Here is a 19,962-nt window from a genome sequence, read left to right as displayed (position 1 = left end):
TATATATATTATTTATCTATAATATTATCTATAATATTAAAGCCTTTTTGTCAAAGATCTCGCGTTCCAATTACATTTGCCAAATATTTTGTTGTGTGTGTGTGTGTGTGTGTGTGTGTGAGTGTGTGTGTGGGTGTGTGTGTGTGTGTGTGGGGGACATGTCTAAAGCTACAGTCAGTGGTGGGCAGCAGTCACATATTTACAGGTTGCCAGTAACAGCTGGCGGCCGGAGGACTACCAGTGAGATTACATGTGTGTTTTCCCTGGTACAGTTGGGCCGCAGTGAGTCGGTGATCTGTCCGGGTGCTTCACGCCGGGAGGATTTCAAACACCGTGTCTTCTCCACTTGATGGTGAGTAGAGGCAGCTGTCGTTCAGCCACTCGAGCGGCTAGCTGCCGTCGAGAGCTCGCTTCCCCGAACTCCGTGCTTTACGTTTGAGGAACAGCAGTTGTGTTACCCTGGGTCGAGTCGGACGTTTGTGTCTTCACACTTCAAATAAAAAGAAGCGTAGAGAAACACCTACCCCGGGAGGACAGAGTCGAATGAACAGCTAGCACTGCTGGCGGGGGAATTAACTCTAGCAGCTGTAATGATTTGGAATTCGTGTCCGGGTGTCGTCAAATGATGGATTTCACAAGTTGCTCGTCACTGTTCAGTCCGTCGTTGACCCGTGGTACTGCCCGTGTTGTGTTTAGGTTCAAACATGTTATGAAATATGATCAATACGTGTTAGCGCGTCGGCTAACCCCGAGCGTGCTTAAAACCTCCACAGGCCAGGGAGAATCCGGGGCCTTTCCTGATTTCTGAACCCGCCCGCGGAGACTCCGTCCCGGGCTGGAGTGCCGCCCATCTCCCCGCCGCTGTGAGCCTGGAGAAGCAACGCCGCCCTGTGGCCAGCATCGAACATGACAGGTGAGTGACACCCAGCTCTTCTTCACTACACCTGCTGCTATACACAACGACAGACCCCCCCAAACAGTTGAAAGTAGGGCAGTGTAGGAATTAAAATAATAAAAGGTGTTCTTTCAAAAATAGATGAGCTTAAAAATCTAACTAGCGTTGAACCCCAGAAGGAGTAAGGACTGGGGCATGTCTCGGAGAGTGATAGCAAAATGTTTTTTGTTTTTTGTTATGCCTGTCATAACTCTTTTTGTTATTATCTATCTTAATAAATCAGATGTTAAGAGAGTAATTATGTTGTGGGCTGGCGGGGGCGGGGGGGACTTGTGAAAGAAAGTTGTAATGTATTGTACTACACAATAACACTATCTTGTGAATGCGATAAAAAAAATCAATAAAGCTGCTAAAAAAAAAGCTGCCTAATACAAATCCACAGATTGTGGAAAAGTTTTGTTAGAGAAACTTTACAGACTGAATGACTGTTTCAGGAGTGTGTATACCGTACTCGTATGTGATGTGCCTGTTGTGCAGCCAAGGTGTATGGAGTATGCACAGAAATCACTCACCGGACAGTTTGCCTGTGTTGGTGGTGTCCACTGATTTGCCCCTTCACTCGAAACCTCAAACCCACTGACCGAATGCTTGTCCCACGCCTTCCCCCTCTCCCAGCTTCTCTCCGCACGCCAATCTCTGTGTCTGCCTGCGTCTCTCGCCCAGAGAGAGAACCTTGTGGTGGGATAGTGAGCCCCATTGTGTCAGTGAGATGTTTATTAATGAGCGAGGCGCACACGGAGAGCGGAGCTGCCATCGAAGGACTAATCGCTAATCTCCTTGTTAATACGGTAAACCTGTCCGATGTGCTGACAGAAATTACGAAGAAGACTTAAGACCGGGACGTACGACTTTGTTTTCTGCAGGGATTTTTTTTCTGTTGTCAGACTTTGCACAGAAGTTGGACCTGGCGTTTCTCATCAGGCTTCATTGAGGACAAGTGTATGTGTGCGTTGTGTGTAGTGTTTTATTCCAAATTTAGGATGCAAGTGAGTGAGTAAAGTCCTGCGTTAAGCTTTTGTGTCAAGGAGTTGTGAAATTGAAGGTGGTAGTTTTCGCGAGTGGTGGTAAGCCAAACCTTCTTGTTCTAATTATAACCAAATAGTTTGGGATTTTAAGTCTGTAGCTTGTGGTGTTACATGCCCATTTTTGGCTCTGGTTTGGAGTTTTTCCTGCGTCTATGAAAGGAGTAGTGTGTGTCTAAGCAAGTGTGTGTGTGTGTGTGTGTGCTTGTGGGCTGTTGTGAGTGTGTGTTTGTTCGCCTGCCATGCCCTTGCCTGCGCCTGATGTCCCAGCCTCTCCGAGGCTGGCACTGGACTGTCGTACCCTTCTGGACCATCGCATTGGCAAGGGTAAGTGACAACACCACCTCCTCTGTTCTCTCGCTGGCTCCGTCTTGCTTTCTAAGACACATGAATCATTTCCCTGAAGCGTTGCCTTCTCCCCCCTCGGTTCCATGATGTTTGAGGAAAATACTTCTATTTGGGTTCTGATGTGTGCCTACCTACTTCCTGTCACAAGCAGAAGTTGATTGAGCTGATTTGATAGTTTGTTGAGGATACTGAGCAGGTTGAGAGGACACTGGCTGTGATCAGTATTTTGCACCAGGCTGCGGTGGAACTGTTTCAACTAATTAACGGGAAGTGTCATCCATTTTCTGTCCTGTTCATATTAAATTAATCTTGACGGATCCATAAACTCAAAAATTAATAAAGTGTTCTCTGTGGCTCTACGGGGAATGTTGGTTCAGAACTGCTGGTATGCAAGGACAAGGAAAACAAGCAGTTATTGAAACAAAGTGGGCGAAAAAAACCTTCTGGTACCTGTGAACGCTTTGTAGAGGGTCTTAGGTTACTCACAAGACGTGACACTATCTCGGATATTCCCACAAAAAAATTGTTGTGTTAAATGGTCGGTCTTGACAATTCATGCCACGTTATCTATAAACCGATGTATGGAATAATGAAAACTTTCGCTGGATGTTATACCTGGTTCTGTGTTTGTCATAGCTTGCTGAAAATGTAAACAAGAGCATGAATTGATGTGAGAGTTCTGCTCGTGTTGTGCAGACGAGAAGCCCTGCCAACCAAGAAATGTGTGCCAGCTTCTGATCAGCATTGTGTTAATGCACGATGGTTTTAGAAGATGAAAGCCTGGAAGAGAATGAGTAAACACTGATGTTGTGAAAAGAGTAGTATTTCACAGTTTTGCAGTCTTTCTATCACAGTTTTTTTTAATGCAAATACCAGTCAACATTTTTATTATTATTTATGAATATCTGAATTAAAAATGGAAGGTTGGTATATGTTTGAGGTTTCCACCAGCCGCCGTGGCTGTGGGAAAAATTGATTTCCAATCCTGTCAAAATGAATAAAAAAGAAAAGGCAGACATGTTGGTCGTAGGCCAAAAAGAAATGGAAGTAAATGTAGCAAAAAGGGGCATAAGCATGGAAGGAAAATCTGAAAGGAAGTGAAGAAGGAGGCATGAGAAGGATAATGATGGAGAGGACGGAAAGCGTGATGCTGGCAGGGGGTGGAGAGAGGGAAAGGAGATTGCGTGAGTGGGAGGTCTTCTCCCTTTCTATCCCTGGTATGCACATTTCTCTCTAACCCCCCCCCCCCCCGCCCACCGTTTCTCTGTTTCTTTTTCTGCAACTGAGAGAAATGACTACATGTGAGGTGGATGTGTTTGCATGTGCACCTGCATATAAAATCTGCACTGCCTCTTTGAGAAGGAGCACTGCTGCAGAAGACGAACGGGAAAATCCAAGGTCATCACGGCACGCTTCTCTCTGACGTTGCCTTCCAGCCCCCTTCTGTGCGCGCGCGCGTGTGTGTCTGCTCGGCAAGCGGAGTGTGTGTAATTCATTGCATCAAGCCAGGCGCTCTGCACCAATCACGGTGCGCATTCATATGCCTTTTAGCTCCAAGCACACGTGCAGGCATTTATCCCAGAGTGAGCGGTGTGTGTGTGTGTGCGTGTGTGTGTGTGCGTGTGTGTGTGTGCGTGTGCGTGTGTGTGTGCGTGTGTGTGTGTGTGTGTGTGTTAGTGCATTTTCAGTGCCTCTTGGCACAGCAGCGTGTCTGTGTAAACCACTGAAGCCGCATCAAGGAATCGTAGGCTACTGCGGTTAGCGACTCCAACATCACGAGTGATGTACGGTAAGAAGAGCTGACATTCCTCCGTTGTGTGTTAAGTGTGCGTGTTCCTGCCTTTGTCGGCATGTGAGCAATGTGAAGCATTCAGCCAGTTTTCCTACATTCTACAACCTTGTGTCCTCTTACCTGTCTTGTGACCGACGGCAGCTGTCACTACAGTCCAGCGTCTCCTCAAAGCGCGCATGGGAACTTACTCTCCTATGTGGATACTCTTTATTGAATTACAGTATTAGCTTACAAGGTGACACGCACTTTCGAGATGTTTATTTTCGGTAACTGACAGTTATACTGTTTTACTTGCATTGTGTCCTTCTGTTTATATGTGAGGGGTAGCGTTGGTTCTCTGCTAGTACAACACAGTCCGCTAACTGTTGTAGATATCCGTGTGAGACCTTCTCTTAGTGTGTTTAATTTTTCTTGCTATCCTTAAATGGCTTTCATGAAGTAGTATTTTAAGTAGCACATGGTTAATTCATGCCTCCGAAAAAGTGGTATTTGTGATGAGGAAAGTTAAAACTTGGGATACTTTTTCTGCCAAATGTTGCGATCTTGAGACGATGCCCTTGGTGAGGTGTTGTTGTTGTCGGTCGCTCTGGTGTTACTGGGACATGTTGATATATGGTTCATTGATTAGCGCTAATTCGAAATGTGGGCAGCTTTGCGTCGAGGGTGCAGACCATTGATGGAAAAAAGGTTTTGGTTAGGAGGCAAATGAATCATCAGCAGCAGACACTGCACACGGGAAGGCCGAGCTCCGTTTGGCTTCTCTGTGCACCACACTGGTGAAGGAGCGGCGCTCCGGGCTTGACACCCTCTTGGCCCAGTTTCAGTAACTGTTGGACTGTGATTCACTGTGTGTCGACTCGGGCTTGTATCACGACGATTTGTTGGCAGCCGCGTTTGAACATCAGAGTGTCGGTCGTATTATGCCAGCCATGTTCGCCGCCGCCGCCACCCACAATGGATTGAACGTGTACTGTGATTATGACTCAGGGATTGATGGGTTGAAAAAAAAATTATATACAGAATACTAAAGTGTATGCTCAATGTGTGTGTGTGTCAGTAGCGTGAAGATGTGTTCTCAATTCATATATAGGGCTCGTCGTGACAGAGGGGATAAGTTGACGTTGTAGTTATATATGCACTGAATTTGAATAGCTGTCCTCCTCCTGCACGCCTTACTGACAACAGTTCACATTCATCCGTCAAGCTGAACCTCTTCACCTTCTATCATCTGCTCCGCTGAGCGACAGCTTGTGTGCATGTTAGTTAGCTGTTGAATCAGCCGTGCTCATTACATGTTTGTTGCTTACAGTCTCTTATCTTGTTCTCTCCCTCTGTGTGTGTTAGTAGCTTCTGTTGTGTGCTTGCATTTCAACAGTGTCCATCCACTGTTTTAAAGACGTTTTGCCCCTCCTTGCTTGCTGATGTAAAAATAGCAGGACTTGGTCTGCACCCCCTCCTCCTCCCGCTTATGTAATAACCCCACCTGAAGGGCAACATGCTTTGTAACCACTGTGAGAAGTGTCGTGAATTCTGTTCAGGTGTGTACAGCTCACAGCAGATCGCTGCACAGTTACCAAAAAGAGGGCACGCTGTTTGCTTGAGTATGTCCATGTGCTTGCTTGAATGACCCCATGTGAAGGGGAGGTATAAATGTATGTTGACAGTTCTGTCTCTCTCTCTCACACACACACACACACACACGGATCCAAAATGTGCATTATATTTCCGCAGGGCTATATTTACTCTCTCTTGTCAGCCACATGATTTTTGGTACAGCGTAGCAGCTTCAGGACAGCGGGTCCAGATGTGACACTGCAGTATGTGCCAGGCTGCTTGTCATTCTCCTCCTACCTTGTGTGCATGTGTTCAGTGACTACAGTGGTCCTGTGCATTGGTGGCCCATTTTGTGTTGAGGTTGAACTTTGTGGGTGTGTGCTGATATGTGACCTAAAGTTCACAATCCTATCAACAGTTGACTGTGTTTGTGTATTTTCGTGGGCATATTTCTTTTATATTACTATGTACAAATGTCTTTCAGAGATGTATTTTTTTTTAGTTTGCACCTATTCTTCTCCCTTCAGTTATTTTTTTCTCCACGCTCACTGTCTCACCCTAATGTGGAAAATGTTAAGCTGAAATCCTGGGGGAAATGGAGAGTGTAATCTGTTAATGTACCAGCCCATTGTTTCAGGGGATAAAAATAGACTTTTGATTGGCCGGCTCCTTGCTGTGGTGATTTGAGGGGTGGAGACCCCTCCACATGTGTGCACTCATACGCACACTTAAATTCCAAGCATTCAAACAGTGAAACAAATGACCCCCGACGAGGTGCCAGATATGTCCTCCTCCTCCTCCTCCTTTATTATTTTGTTCCGTCTACCAGCAACCAGCAATTCATTGTTCCTCTGTTTCGCTCCCCTTAAAGTGCGCGCGAGCATGTTTTGTTGTGTGGGTTTATGTTGCGAGTGTGTATGGAAGAGCTCTGTGTCCAGCCCCTAAATGTGTTGTGAGCTTGCCATGCAGAGTGGGTGGATGTCGTGAGATCCCCTGCTGTGTGTGCTTTTCACCACTGTCTTCCAGATCCCTGTCCACCCACCGACGTGTTGCTCTCTCGCTTTTTACACACTAACCCACCATTACCAACACGAGAAACACACAACAACTCTGCTTATTTATTTGTCTATTTGTTCCCCCACAAAAACTGAATACAGCTCTGAAACCATACAGGGTTTTTTCTAGATTTTCAAGTCACTGACATGCTGTCAGCAGAATATGTGAATGCTATAAATTATGGCAGTTTCCAGTGTATAGTGTGGTGACCAGTAGGTGTGACCTGCCACTTTCACACAATGACCGTTTCTTGAGATGCAGACCACATCCACACTACCTCGTCGTTTTCATTTACAAAACTCATCACTGCTGCGACGATAACGCCTGCCCGTCCAAACTACTCCAGAGTCTTTGAGCACCTAAAACAGAGATGTTTGGAAATGTTGTTGTTCTGTTTTAGTTTGAAAATTCTGGAGGCTGCGCTATAGTATGTCAGAGGAAAAACGGAATCGCATTTGCTTCCTGATTGGTTCTTATCAGTCACGACTCGACTACTAGCAATTAATTCAAAATGTTATTAACTGTTCCACCTCGTTGTCCCTCCGAGAATATAAAATCCTTGTACCTGTCACTGTTGCTGTTTCTTACAAGTAGTATTTTCTGCAACTAAGCAACCAAACGCGGAGTAGACGCTCTTCTTCCTGTTTACACTGGTACGCACATGCTCAGTTTACTGTACGTGAATGGTCATGTGGTAGGAGTTTTCAGGTGACATATAATACTGACACAGAGCTAAACGCTTGTGTGGACGGATATCATTGAATATTGAAGGTACCATTGAAGGTGACTTGCTCATAGCTGTTTGCAGTGGAAGTGCATATGCTTGTAACAAAGATTTTCCTGTGAAAACTTTGTCTACATCGAAGTTGTAGAGGACACGACAGATTAATACTGGACAAAGAAGAAACAATAAGTAGCTTAAATCTGTGACTCATTCAATCCACCTGCCTCATCACACTTCTCCGTCACTGTCTTTAACGCTTTCCCCCGTCTCGGTCACGCTTTCTTTGTCCTCCACCTTTTCCTCACTACACTTGGGACCTGCTGCATTTTCATTAATTCAGTGGCGACTCCTACACTCAGGCCCCCAGCCAGGAACGCCAGGATGAGTGAGTGAGTGAGGGAGGGAGGTAGAGGGAGGTTGGGTGAGTGCAGGAGGACACGAGGTAGGGAGGAGGGAGGAGGGAGGGAGGGAGGGAGGGAGCAGTGCAAAGGCCTCATTAGAGTTAAAGTGATGGAGGAGAGAGGAGCACTGCTATGAATAGACACAGCTCTCGGAGATAAGCCTGAACGCTAGAAGAGCTCCTGCTGTGGAGTTCAGCAGAACTTTTAGAGAGCAGACAGCAGCCTTGAAACTGAAGGGCTTTTAAGTAGTTAAGATGTAAAGATGCCTCTTATTCTATTTGAAAGGCTTCTCAAGGACTTGTCTCCTATACTGTACTTAACACATAACCAAAACTGTCGTAAGGCCACATTCTTTTACCTGCGGATGACAGAATATATTATTTTCTTACCACTTAGATAGTTATGTTATTGTGTTCCTCATTACAGACAATTTGGGACTGAATCAAGCAAAAGTGCTTAACGTGTTAAGTTTGAAAATTCCCCGTTTGAATAATAATTTCTAAAGCTTTCCAAACTGGCGCTGACATTCAGGCAGTATAATATATAGCTGAAGACGACTGGTTGATAGAATGATAAGTCTTTCAGCAGAAAATTTGCAGCTTTTTATGTGATGGTGAAATAAATATTTTTTAGTTAAAGGCCAATGGTCGTCAAAGCAACAAGCTATTTTAATAACTTACCTTGGTCTTTTAGAAAATATAATATTTCCATTCAGACATTTCATTGATTTAATGATTTCTCAATTAATACTGGAAATAAATGTGAAAATGGCATTTTTTCCTGTAAGGCCATGGAAATTGTTGTTAATTTGTATCATCATTTATATATATATTATTGTTTTTATTATTTAAAGTGGTCAATTAAGTTATACATTCAGTGGTTATTTAATTTATCAACTGTGTTGCACAAGATACGTCTGGAGCAGTGGTGTCACTGTAGCAGGCCTCAGCTTGTCTTTGCACATTGGTGAGTCAGGCACGTGGCTGCTGATTGCCACTGTCATCTGTGAGAATTGTGCACAGTTATATTTTGAATGAACCAACCGTTATATAATTTTTAACGTGTAGCTCAAGTTGACAATTGGTTTGAATAATCTAGTCTCTTCAGGAGGCTGAGTGTCTCATAGTGTTGAAGGAGCAAAATGAAACCTGGTATTTCTTCGGAAGAATAGAAGGAAGGAAAATGAGGTTGCGAGGGAAGGAAGGACGGAGGAAAAGCAGATTATTTTGCTTTAACTTAAAACACATTCAATTTGTCTTGTACCTGTTAGAAGTGTCCCACTGAGTCCATTGCTTACTCCGTAATGACCTACTTTCTTTTTCTTTTTTCCCCTCATTACCATTCCGGACTCCTAAACTTTTATATCTTTGTTTCAGGAATACAGGAATTCAGTAGTTGTGATGAGGAGGTATCTGAATGGTTATACAAATGAGTTGTTTTTTTGTTGTTGTCTTTTTAGGTTATCCCTGTGTTTTTTTGTTCTCCCAGGGTCTCCTTATGACTCACCACTGCTGAATTCCCTCAGCCAATCAGGATCCAGCTCTTGCTGGCTTCCCAGCTTGCTTTCACGTCATTGCAAAGTCAGAAAAATCACTCTTCGTCAGTGTGCTGCACTCTTAGCTCTCCAAGGCTGTGTGTGTGTGTGTGTGTGTGTGTGTGTGTGTGTGTGTGTGTGTGTGTGTGTGTGTGTGTGTGTGTGTGTGTGTGTGTGTGTGTGTGTGTGTGTGTGTGTGTGTGTGTGTGTGTGTGTGTGTGTGTGTGTGTGTGTGTGTGTGTGTGTGTGTGTGACCTCTTTCTTTCGACACCTGGCCTTCCTCAAACGTCTTCTGACAGGGTTGCCTTCACCTAACATGGGTTTGTGTGGGGAAGTTTAAAAAAAAAAAGAAAATGATTGTAACTGCAGAGGTGCTGACTAAGCTTCCGTTTTTCTGAAACTCTGTAAACGTGCGTTTTAAAATCTTGGACCAGTAGTTTGAATAATGGCATCATGCCAATACTGACATTGGCGATCAACATTTGGAAGCTCTGTTCTCACAGGGCGTTTGACTGTGAAGATTTGTGGATGCTTTGCTTTTTTTTTTGGTCCTGATACAATGGGAAGTAATGGATGAAGTTTTTTCAGTCTGTCTTCAGATCCCTGACGAGTTCCTTGCATATCTACGCTCAGCTGATAATTTGTACTCGTAGTCATTTCACTAGCCACAGCTGTGTTGTCCTTGCTGTCAATTTAATTTTAACTTTTCATCACCAATTTTCCACCGCTGCCTCTGTGAAGTGATTGTCACTATTCAGCCGCCGTCTTAGAATTTCTGTTTATCACAAGTTATCGACTGATCCTTGACCAATATTTCACTTAAGTGCAAAAACTACCTGTCACTACATAGCAATTTTAATTCTACCAACAGTGTGTATTGTCTCTAACCCAACCTCTGGAACAAGTGGCCGATTGAAGACATACGTTATTACATTGGCACTGTGTCCTTTCATTTAACCAGACTTGCACAGAGTACAAAAAAAATATTGCTATGAAAGAGAGGATGAGAAAAACAAGACACTTTGACTTGTTTTGACACTGGACACGTCTGTCTAATTGCCCATTCTGTCTCCCCATCTCTTCTCCTCCTCCTCCTCCTCCTCCTCCTCAGGGGTTTGTGGTTGTTGCGGGGCGCTCAGGCCTCGGTACAAGAGACTGGTAGACAACATCTTCCCAGAAGACCCAGAGGTGAGAGGCTCCAGTAACACTTTCTGTTTGTTTGGTAATCCCCTGTCTTGCTGTCTTTGATAACCATTCCTCTACCTTCATATGTGTACAAATCATGAGGAAGTTACTTACGCACTTGCTGAATTGTGGGTAAAAGCCATTGTTATCTCGACCAGGTAATGTTACTCTGATCAAATAGTGTCAGTGACAATTTGGCAGATCTATAGGTCCAATCTATTTAGTTGAATTTTTTGTTATTCCATGTTAACGTCTTTGTGCTTGTCAGTAGTGCACCGGAAAAATAGTGCATTTAGCTTAAAGAGACCTAATGTAGCTTGAAGGGGAATAAAAAACAAAAGGGTCAACAGAGGTATTTCATGCCTTCCTGTTAAATGTGAAGATTTTTTATTTTTAACAAGTTGCTGGTTCTCAATTAATAACAATTCAGTAAATCTGTGTACATTGTTTTAAAGCAATATTTTAGTCAAGACTGGTGTCACCAGACACAAGAATATGATTCCAGTCTTTTCCAAACAGTACAGCTTATTAATTGAACACTGGAATCTGATCAAATATGAAAACACAGTCTTATGATAACGTTTTTGAAGAAGTTAAGGTGATTCAAAAGAACTTTGCACCACCAACTGTTGGTTTCAAACCACTGACCTCATCTTTGCTACCACTTCCTCTGATTGTTTGAGATCTGATGTGTATGACTCATAAATTGAATCGTAAAATAGGAGCTGATTTTCTTTTGCAGAGGAAAGTTTTCACAAGTCCCTCTGTGCTGCTGCAGTAACCCACTTTACCTTTCAGGTCTGTGGCCAAAAACTGCAAGACAGGCGACAAAGTAGCTCACAGACCTTCCTCTGACATTATTATAAAATTCTAAAGAAATGTGTACATGAATAAATGTGAAAAGAAATATCAATATATTAACTTACCATCCAACGAAAAAATAACTTCCATGGCCTCTCCCATTTCTGAAAATGTATGACACAACACATGAACTTGCATAGTGCGATGTGAAATTATATTACTGTAGTTTATCACCAGCGAGGAAGAGATGTTCCTTGATTTAAACAAAATCACTTTTATATTGAACAAAAATGTGCCGATCTCTACATTAACCCTCTGATAAGAGGAAGTTTCATTTTTAATAGCACGACACTTAGGCCTGCGCAACTGATGACATTAATGAGCAGCCTTGTTTCACTCGGGTGTGCCAGGAAGCTGTGCCAACTGGAAAATCTCAAATTAAATGATGCCATCAATGATGTTATTATAATACCTTTGCTTTTCCTGATATGACCTGTCAGAATATCTGCTGTGAAAAAAGACCAACACACTGTAGACACAGAGCTACAAACATGACATGATGAAGTTCAGGTGATGGTTATCAAACTACACACTAACTTCAACAAGGTTTAGAGTTGGCAGTAGTGCTGCTTGCTGTCTCCTACGTGTACGACAATTGGCTTTTCTCATGTAAGATATTGTGACCTGCCAAAATAGGAAAATCACATGTTTAAATTACAAAGAACAATGACTGAATTCCATTTCAGAGCTTCAGGTTCTTGGTATTGTGCTGACTCACTGTCACTTGAAATGAAATGTTGTGAAACAAATGTGCTTTTTGTACTCCATAAAGGATTGGTCACAATATTTCTCCGCTCTTTCTGTTGACAGGCCTATTTATATGCTGTTTCCCTCCAATGTGTCAAAAGTGGAAAAAGGCATAGTTATTATTTTTAGAGTCATCTTGCCTTGGAAAGCTTTAGGTGCGTTAAACGCTAAATTCTACCAGTCCTCCATCACAACTTTATAGTTTTATCAATGTTTTTTTTAAACTTTCAACCGGATTTTCGATTCATTTTTGTGAGTGCTACTTCATGACTGCATGTGTCTGAAATGCAAAGCGATCTCAATGGAATATAGATGATTTTTAGCTCTCTCCTCCCCCTGACCAAATTGAAGAGCAATGAAGTAGGTCAAGGGGGAAAAACTAGGTAACACTCAAATAACTTTCTTAACCTCCATTTCTTGTTTTCTCTCTTTTTTCTTCCTTCCCTCCGTCACCCTCCTAGGATGGGCTGGTGAAAGCCAACATGGAGAAGCTGACATTCTATGCCCTGTCAGCTCCAGAGAAACTCGACCGTATCGGAGCTTACCTGTCTGAGAGGTTGTCAAGGGATGTGGCCCGGCACAGATACGGGTGAGCATCGCTGGTCAATCGGCAATTCAAAGTTGTCTCAGAAAACACTTTTCAACGCTGACATTTGTGCCCAAACAATGATTGTTTGTGGTAATTATTCTTCCATGTAATAATTTTATCTGATTTAGAAATTATACATTAAAATGTTGGGATTCATCTTAGGTTTCATCAAATACATTTACGTAACGTAATTGTGTACAGTATGTGATCTTGACCATTTTCCCTCCCGAATTATACTAAGTAATTATGTTATTACTCAGGCAGTACATGCAAAGTGCCCAATAAATGTCTAGGTGAAGAGGAAGGTTGGTCGGTTTTTAATAGAAACAACGTGACTACATTCGGGTCATCCACAGTTATGTGTCTATACAGTGTGCGCTTACCTTGGGCGCCACGAGAGTTGTTGTCTTCCGTGACTCATGATTATTACGCCCTGTGATGATTCTTGCCAATGCAAACAGCCTGCACAGATTACATTTACACTTGGCAGAGTCCCTCTACATGCGTGATCTGTGAGTCTCCAGACTTTGGGTGGCAGAGATGATCACATTTTGATCTTCAGAGTATATCCAATTTATTTTATTGTCCTTATAAGATGTCCAGACCAAGATTGTATTTTCCAACAGTGTCATTTGTCTTAATTCACACGTCCCTGTGTCTCTCCTCACCTCTGCAGGTATGTGTGCATAGCCATGGAAGCCCTGGACCAGCTGCTGATGGCCTGCCACTGTCAGAGCATCAACCTGTTTGTGGAGAGCTTTCTTAAGATGGTGCGCAAGTTGCTAGAGTCCGACAAACCCAACCTGCAGATCCTAGGAACCAACTCTGTGAGTGTCGAGGATTGAATTACTAATCTAAAGATTTCAACGCATTATTATTGTATTTTTACAGATATGATGCAACCAAACTGCTTGCTTCATCCATCATGACTGTTCAAGTGCTATATAACGCTTTGAGTAACAATGCTTATTTACAATTGCAATACTTATTTTCTTTTAACTTGGTGCAGTGTGAAATCTGTTGTGATAAAAGACAAACCAATTGACCCCTGAACTTCACCAGTCTTGGATATAAGTCATTGCATTAAGGGAGAGACAGTTTTACAGTTGCAAACTCAGACAATTCAGTGCTGTAAATGTAATTTGATAAGCACAAGACGTGCCTGGTCATTTGTGGTTACAACAATCATTTAAAAGCAAAGACAGATTGTTTTACTGTTATAAATGTAGACAAAAGGCCACATCCTGGAACTGTTGGTCATTAATGTGCTCAATGTGCCTTATATTCTAAGCTTTACTGCTTTACTGCAAATTCTACCCATTTCAGTATATTTAGAGGTATTATATAATCAGAAGTTAACAGGTTGCATTTACTTTCCTGATTTAATGGCACAAAGTAAAATATGTTAACCTTGAGCTCATCGAGGAGAGTGGTGGGCAGAGGGAGAATGATGAATATGCTGTAATGTGGGAGGCAGCTATCGGTGCTGTTGGCCAGGTCAGCAGAGAAACGAATGAAGGAAAATCAGATTAGCTGCAGACCACACTGGCAAAGCTCGGCAGTCATCTAGACAGATTGACGAGACAGGCCAGCCTTTCACTCCTAATCTTCCTGCTATCGGCCTCTCTCCCACACACACTTGTGTGATTATTTAGCAAGGCCGCACACTGACACTCCTTCAAATACAGTGTTGCATAATTAATTAAGCATCACAATGCTGTTCATAACAATCAGTAGGAGAGAAATTTTGCCATATCTGCTAAATGTAAGATTTGCATTCAGTGTGCCTGTTGTCAACTGTGAGGATATTGATTGGGATCAGTTTCCCTGGAATTATTCCGACCAAGCACACACCCAAGACAAAACGCACACAGAAATAAACATGTACTGTTGGTGCAAATAAATACTGTATGTTCACGTGGAAACCACAGTGTAGCACCTCTCCTATGCAGTATGGCTTGTGTGGCTCATCAAATGCAGACCAGTGTCGGAGTCAGAGAGAGGTCAAGGGCAGGATTATGGGAGTTTATTACCACAGGAATCAAGCCTGACCTGTGTTTCCTGACACAACTGTTTCAGTGACCTAAACCCTAATACTGCAGAGCCTTCTCTCACACACCCAGCTCTTTGACACAGCAGTGTCTGAGGTAGCGGTTTGTCAATTTGCCGTTCCTTTTTTTTGGATGGCTCTGTGATACAAAATACTTGAGACAGTGATTAGTTTCCCCCAGTGCAGCAACGAAAGTGTTTATATTCTCAGCTCATAGCCAATGGATGTATATACCATCCTGCAGACACAGATAAATGCGGGTACAGAATCCAGGTATCAACATGCTGCAGCAATTCCCTGCAGCAGCGTCACAGGAGCGGTTATGGGTTCACTTCGTTAAATTTGCTCAAAGGTACTTCATTTAATTTAGCCTCTTCGACGCTGTACACGGGAAAGAGATTCAGTAGGGACTTCTTTAGATGCTAATTTTCTACTTTTTTATCCTTAGTGCAGCATTGGGTTTACTGCACTCATCTAGACTGCGTTTCTGAATGGGGGATTTTATGTAATGTAATTAGAATCTCCTTTACTGAATAAACTGTTCTTAGTGCGTGTTGTATAATATCCAACTTGATTCAAAAGAAATCTACTTCATAATTTATTGATTGTCGTGTGGTGTGAAGCTAAATGTCAGCGTTTTTAAATAGTGACATTTTCTGAGCCCAGTGGGAGAGCCCCCTCTCTGCTCCTCGCTTTTCATTCTTAATGAGATGTTGTGGTGCTACAGCTTGACTTTAATTTCACCGTTAGGATTTAAGGTCATTTCATCAAAGAGTTTTTAATTAAGATGAGTTATTATTAACCTTTGAGCAGACTTATTACTGTAAAGTCTGTGGAATTGTTTCTTTTTTCCTGTCTCAGTTTGTGAAGTTTGCCAACATAGAAGAGGACACCCCGTCGTACCACCGCAGTTATGACTTCTTCGTGTCACGCTTCAGTGAGATGTGCCACTCTAGTTTCGAGGATCCTGACGTCCGCACCAAGTGAGTTGACAGATGCTTGGTTGCAACAGATGCAGAATTATTAAGCAACTGCTGTTTTTAGACGGCGACAGGAAGGGTTTTTTCTTTTAGACTACCGCTTTCTGTGAACATTTCCTTTATATCTTCTGAAACAAAGTAAAAAAGTTATTTTGTCACCTACTAAAAATAAAAGTGACCTCTTTGAATAGTTACATATAGCCTTGAAACACTGACAAGATCCTAAATATAATCATCCATTTATAGAACGAGTCACAAATGATTAGTGTCACCTGCGTCTGTGTTCGTTGCCTCCAGGATCCGTATGGCGGGGATCAAGGGTCTGCAGGGTGTGGTGAGGAAGACCGTGAACGATGAGCTGCAGGCCAACATCTGGGACCCTCAGCACATGGACAAGATCGTCCCCTCGCTGCTTTTCAACCTGCAGACTGGAGAGCGCTCAGAGAGGTGAGAGAGAGTATTAACAAGCTCAGGTCCCAGGTGATCAGATCAGTAGTGGACGGCCGTGATTACAGGTGCCACTGCACCCGAGAGGACACATGTTGCCACTGTTACAATATCAACATTGACCACCACATATTGATTTTTTCTACTTTTGTTACTATTTCAAATGAGTGGAATCATTTTTCATTGTAGAGCTTTGATTCGCCCAGTCAGCCCACACACACACACACTCTGACGATGAAGGCATCTGTCATAGTCGGACTGTCTAAGAACAACATCACATTGGGCCTGTTCAAACAGCAATTACGTGTAGTAAGAAGTGAGGTCCAGTCACATGTGGAGACACATTCTGATGCCAGGTGTGAACGAGGCCTTGTTGTGTCTGTTACAGCTTTAAGCACCAAATAATTTAAGTACATTGACACTTGTTATTTTCCAAGTAATGTTTACGATCACGTCATCTCTTCATCAGTTTTTTTTTTCTTCCTATCTCTGTTTTGTGCATATTGCTCGTACAGCGTATTTTTTTATCATATTTTACTTGTTTATGACAAGCAGAAGTATTTACCTACAGACTATTTTTATTTAGCTTTAGTTAAGAACTGCGTCTGCTCTACCATAAAGTTCAACAACCTGTCATTTATAGTAGGTTGTATTTGAGAGTGACTGACTGATTTACAGATTCACTGAGAGGTGTTGATTCAAATCCGGATCCGTAGATCACCTGTACTATGGAGCTGGATGTCAACTGAGGAAGAGGCGGAGTCGCTAATTACAAGCGACATTGTCAGAGCCATGAATGAAGTTTTTAATATGATTGGAAAAGAAACGGTGATACGTGCAGGTCAATTTGGTTTAAGCAATATGTAGAGGAGGAGGATGTAGAAGAGGAGCTGAAGTGATGTCAGACTGTTTCTGCTGCTGAAGCATATATAAGGATTTTATGAAAAGTCAATGGAGTGAGTGAATCAGAAATTCACTTTCTGCAACCGGAGCCGTTCTAACTGTGGGTGGCCACTGTTGAGCTCAATATCTGCTGCGATTTACTATTTGTCACGTTACTCTTCACCCAGTCAGGATCCTGTAGAATGATGACAATCCTGGTTTCCCAGTGACCTGATTGGTCAGTAGATGGACTGGTGACTGGCATTGATCTCTTTGATCTCAGGTTAGCCGTTCAGCAACAAGTTACCATGGTGATTTTACCCCAAAAAAAGAAAACCCAGAGTTAAACCCGAAGCTACATCAATAACAACAAATCCTGCTCCATAGTGCAGTTCAAGGCAGATGGACAGAAAGAGACAGACCAATACATTTCCCATCAAGCTTCCCTCCCCTCTGTGAGTAATGAGACCTGGCCCTGCTGTGTATCCTCCACTCCTCCTCACACTGAGTAATAGTCATTATACCCAGAGCAGTCAGCGCTGTTAACTCACAGATGGTACATCTTTCACTGCATTAATGCCTGCGCATGTACAAGTTCATTTGAAGATAAATTTCAGGCACAGACTTAATTCTCAGTTTATTCCTGGAGATGGATAAAAAAATCTTTTCTCTGGGCCCCGTTGTGTGTGTTGACTGTTTTAGATCTTGTGTTGTCATCTGTGAAGACTTTCTTACACCTGGCGTAAATCGCTGCAAGCCACCAATACAGTTGTCATTTTCCTGTCCAGGGCCCATTCTGTTAAATAGAATGCACTTCTGCCCATCTGAGCATCCAGGTGTTGCCAGGCCTACACATACATATAATATGTCTGTGTACAAAGTGGAAATGTTTCCTCTGCAGAGTTCTCTCTTACTACCTGGCAGGGCTGTCATCATAATAGCAACCCGCCAAGGTGCAAGTGCACCGGGCTTTTAAAGGAAATGGGAGATGGCGTTGGTTGATTTATTGCATGTCATGCCTAAAACACACCATGATTTTACTGGCTGATTGCATTAACACTCATACATATTCAGAAACAAAAAAAGTTTCAAAAACAGTTGAAAAGTAGACCAACAGAGGGTGGTGATGCTGATTTCTCCTCGTGTCAAATACTTCCTTGTGAGTCTCCAAATCCTTAGACAAATCTGTGCTCCGATAGCACAGAATTAAGTCTCCTGTGGGTGTTTGATAGTCCTTTTTCATTTCCACAGGGTTCGGTGAGAGCGACGTTGCAAAGATCGCAAGTTTCCTACATTTGCTGACTAAAATGAAATGGCTTTGTGTCCAGTATATTCTGTACTTTTCTTGGTTTTGTGAATTTTAAATAAGTCGCCAAGACGCAGGAAGTCAAATTTCCTCCACAGCGGCAGAAGCAGGTCAGATTAAAAAAATCCGTCTATTAATAATTAGTGTGGTCATTTGTGGACCAACCCGAGGCTAGTCATGACCAAGTTAGAGTTATGGTGGAGGGTTTTAACTATGCATGAGAACAACAAACTGCTGGACCAGCTGTGTGTCAACACACACTTGCACACATAAACAAAACACAACGGGAAACACACTCACTTAATTTTTACTGCAGAGGGGAGAAGTCACCTCGGTAGTGAAGGCTGCAGTGAAGCAGTAGTACACAAGTGTGTATGTGTGAAACATGGAGTCTCCGATGTTGAAACAAATTGATGTCTGACTCTCATCTCGTCTCTTCTCTCCATCATTACCTCTCTGCCCCTCTCAACTCACCTTGTCTCTCCTCACCTCCTCCCTGCCCTCTCCGTCCCTCTCATTCTTCTCTGCTTTTCCGACCTGCATCGCTCCGTTGCCAGCCGCTCCCCATCGCCATTGCAAGCGTCGGAGAAGGAGAAGGAAAGCCCCGTGGAGCTGACGGAGCTCTGCTTCAGGGAGCTGCTGGGACGAGCTGCCTACGGCAACATCAAGAACGCCATCTCACCCGTGCTAATGTGAGACATTTGTTCCTTTATGCTGTTGTTTGTTTAGTTTTTCTGACGCACTGACTAAACCTGAAGAAGGGCAGCAGCCCAGCACACTGCCGCAGCTTCACTTTGATTTGCCCAATGGGCGAACAAGGTCAATGCAAGGTTACACAGTAGTTCCTTATTTGATATGAGGGCATGTTTTGCAGACTGGACATTTAAATTGTAAAGTACTGTATTAATGTTGCGGTCTGCTTTGTTAGGTTATTATATTATTACCCTTATTGTTCTTTTCTGACACAATTTCACTTTTTCCACAGCTTTATTTTGCCTCATGTTGTCTTCTATGATGTTTTTATTTAGCTTTGAATGTCGAGTCCTCTGTGAGATGAGCTCTTTCTTTTTAGTCGTCTGTCTCTCCACCTCTTTCTTCAGTTCTACTTTATCTCAGCCTTTTCCTTTCACTGCATGTAGCTGCATGTCTCTGAGCCCGAAACATTAAAGCTCATCACTTTTTGTATTGAGCATATTTTTCTTTTCAGGTTTAGTTGTGGTATATCTATCAAACTATCCATCCTTTGTCCCATGTAGCTTAATTTCCTGTATCTCGGCGAGTATTTGTAATAATTCCTTCAATATCTCCATGGAGTTGTAGTCAGATATCTGCTGAAAAATACATGATGTAAATTGAGTCGTGTACATGAATGTGCTTGCAAGAATACAGCCTGATGATGAAGTCTGACGCCCTGCGGAAAACCTTCTGGGTTTTTAAACCTGATTGATCTGGATAACAAAAACAAAATGCCTGCCGAAATACAAAGTTTAGGATATAAACATTAAAAAAAATGCATAGCAGCGTGGAAA

At 42.8% G+C, this 19,962-nt stretch overlaps 1 protein-coding gene and 1 long non-coding RNA gene across 5 annotated transcripts in view; one reads left to right on the top strand and one right to left on the bottom strand.

Moving 5' to 3' along the window:
• The first annotated feature begins 213 nt into the window (after window positions 1-213).
• Window positions 214-19,962, top strand: part of LOC118289862 (protein EFR3 homolog B) — a 28,467-nt gene continuing 8,718 nt past the window's right edge. The window contains exons 1-8 of one of the 4 annotated variants that reach the window (XM_035616992.2): window positions 214-352; window positions 774-913; window positions 10,498-10,574; window positions 12,641-12,768; window positions 13,445-13,595; window positions 15,680-15,801; window positions 16,096-16,245; window positions 18,991-19,125. In XM_035616992.2, the coding sequence (XP_035472885.1) occupies window positions 907-913; window positions 10,498-10,574; window positions 12,641-12,768; window positions 13,445-13,595; window positions 15,680-15,801; window positions 16,096-16,245; window positions 18,991-19,125 (770 nt within the window). In that variant the 5' untranslated portion in view covers window positions 214-352; window positions 774-906. Of the gene's footprint in view, window positions 353-533; window positions 675-773; window positions 914-1,226; window positions 2,305-3,982; window positions 4,115-10,497; window positions 10,575-12,640; window positions 12,769-13,444; window positions 13,596-15,679; window positions 15,802-16,095; window positions 16,246-18,990; window positions 19,126-19,962 lie in introns of those variants that run through there. The other 3 variants (XM_035616993.2, XM_035616991.2, XM_035616995.2) reach the window with 3 other exon arrangements.
• On the bottom strand, window positions 15,788-17,102 carry LOC118289864. The gene is made up of 3 exons (XR_004786260.2): window positions 16,967-17,102; window positions 16,071-16,226; window positions 15,788-15,926 (listed from the first exon to the last, which is right to left on the bottom strand). It is a non-coding gene; the product is annotated as an uncharacterized LOC118289864 (long non-coding RNA).

This window comes from Scophthalmus maximus, chromosome 18 (assembly GCF_022379125.1).
Source record: "Scophthalmus maximus strain ysfricsl-2021 chromosome 18, ASM2237912v1, whole genome shotgun sequence".
Lineage (NCBI taxonomy): Eukaryota > Metazoa > Chordata > Actinopteri > Pleuronectiformes > Scophthalmidae > Scophthalmus > Scophthalmus maximus.
This window is presented reverse-complemented; position numbering and strand designations above follow the sequence as displayed.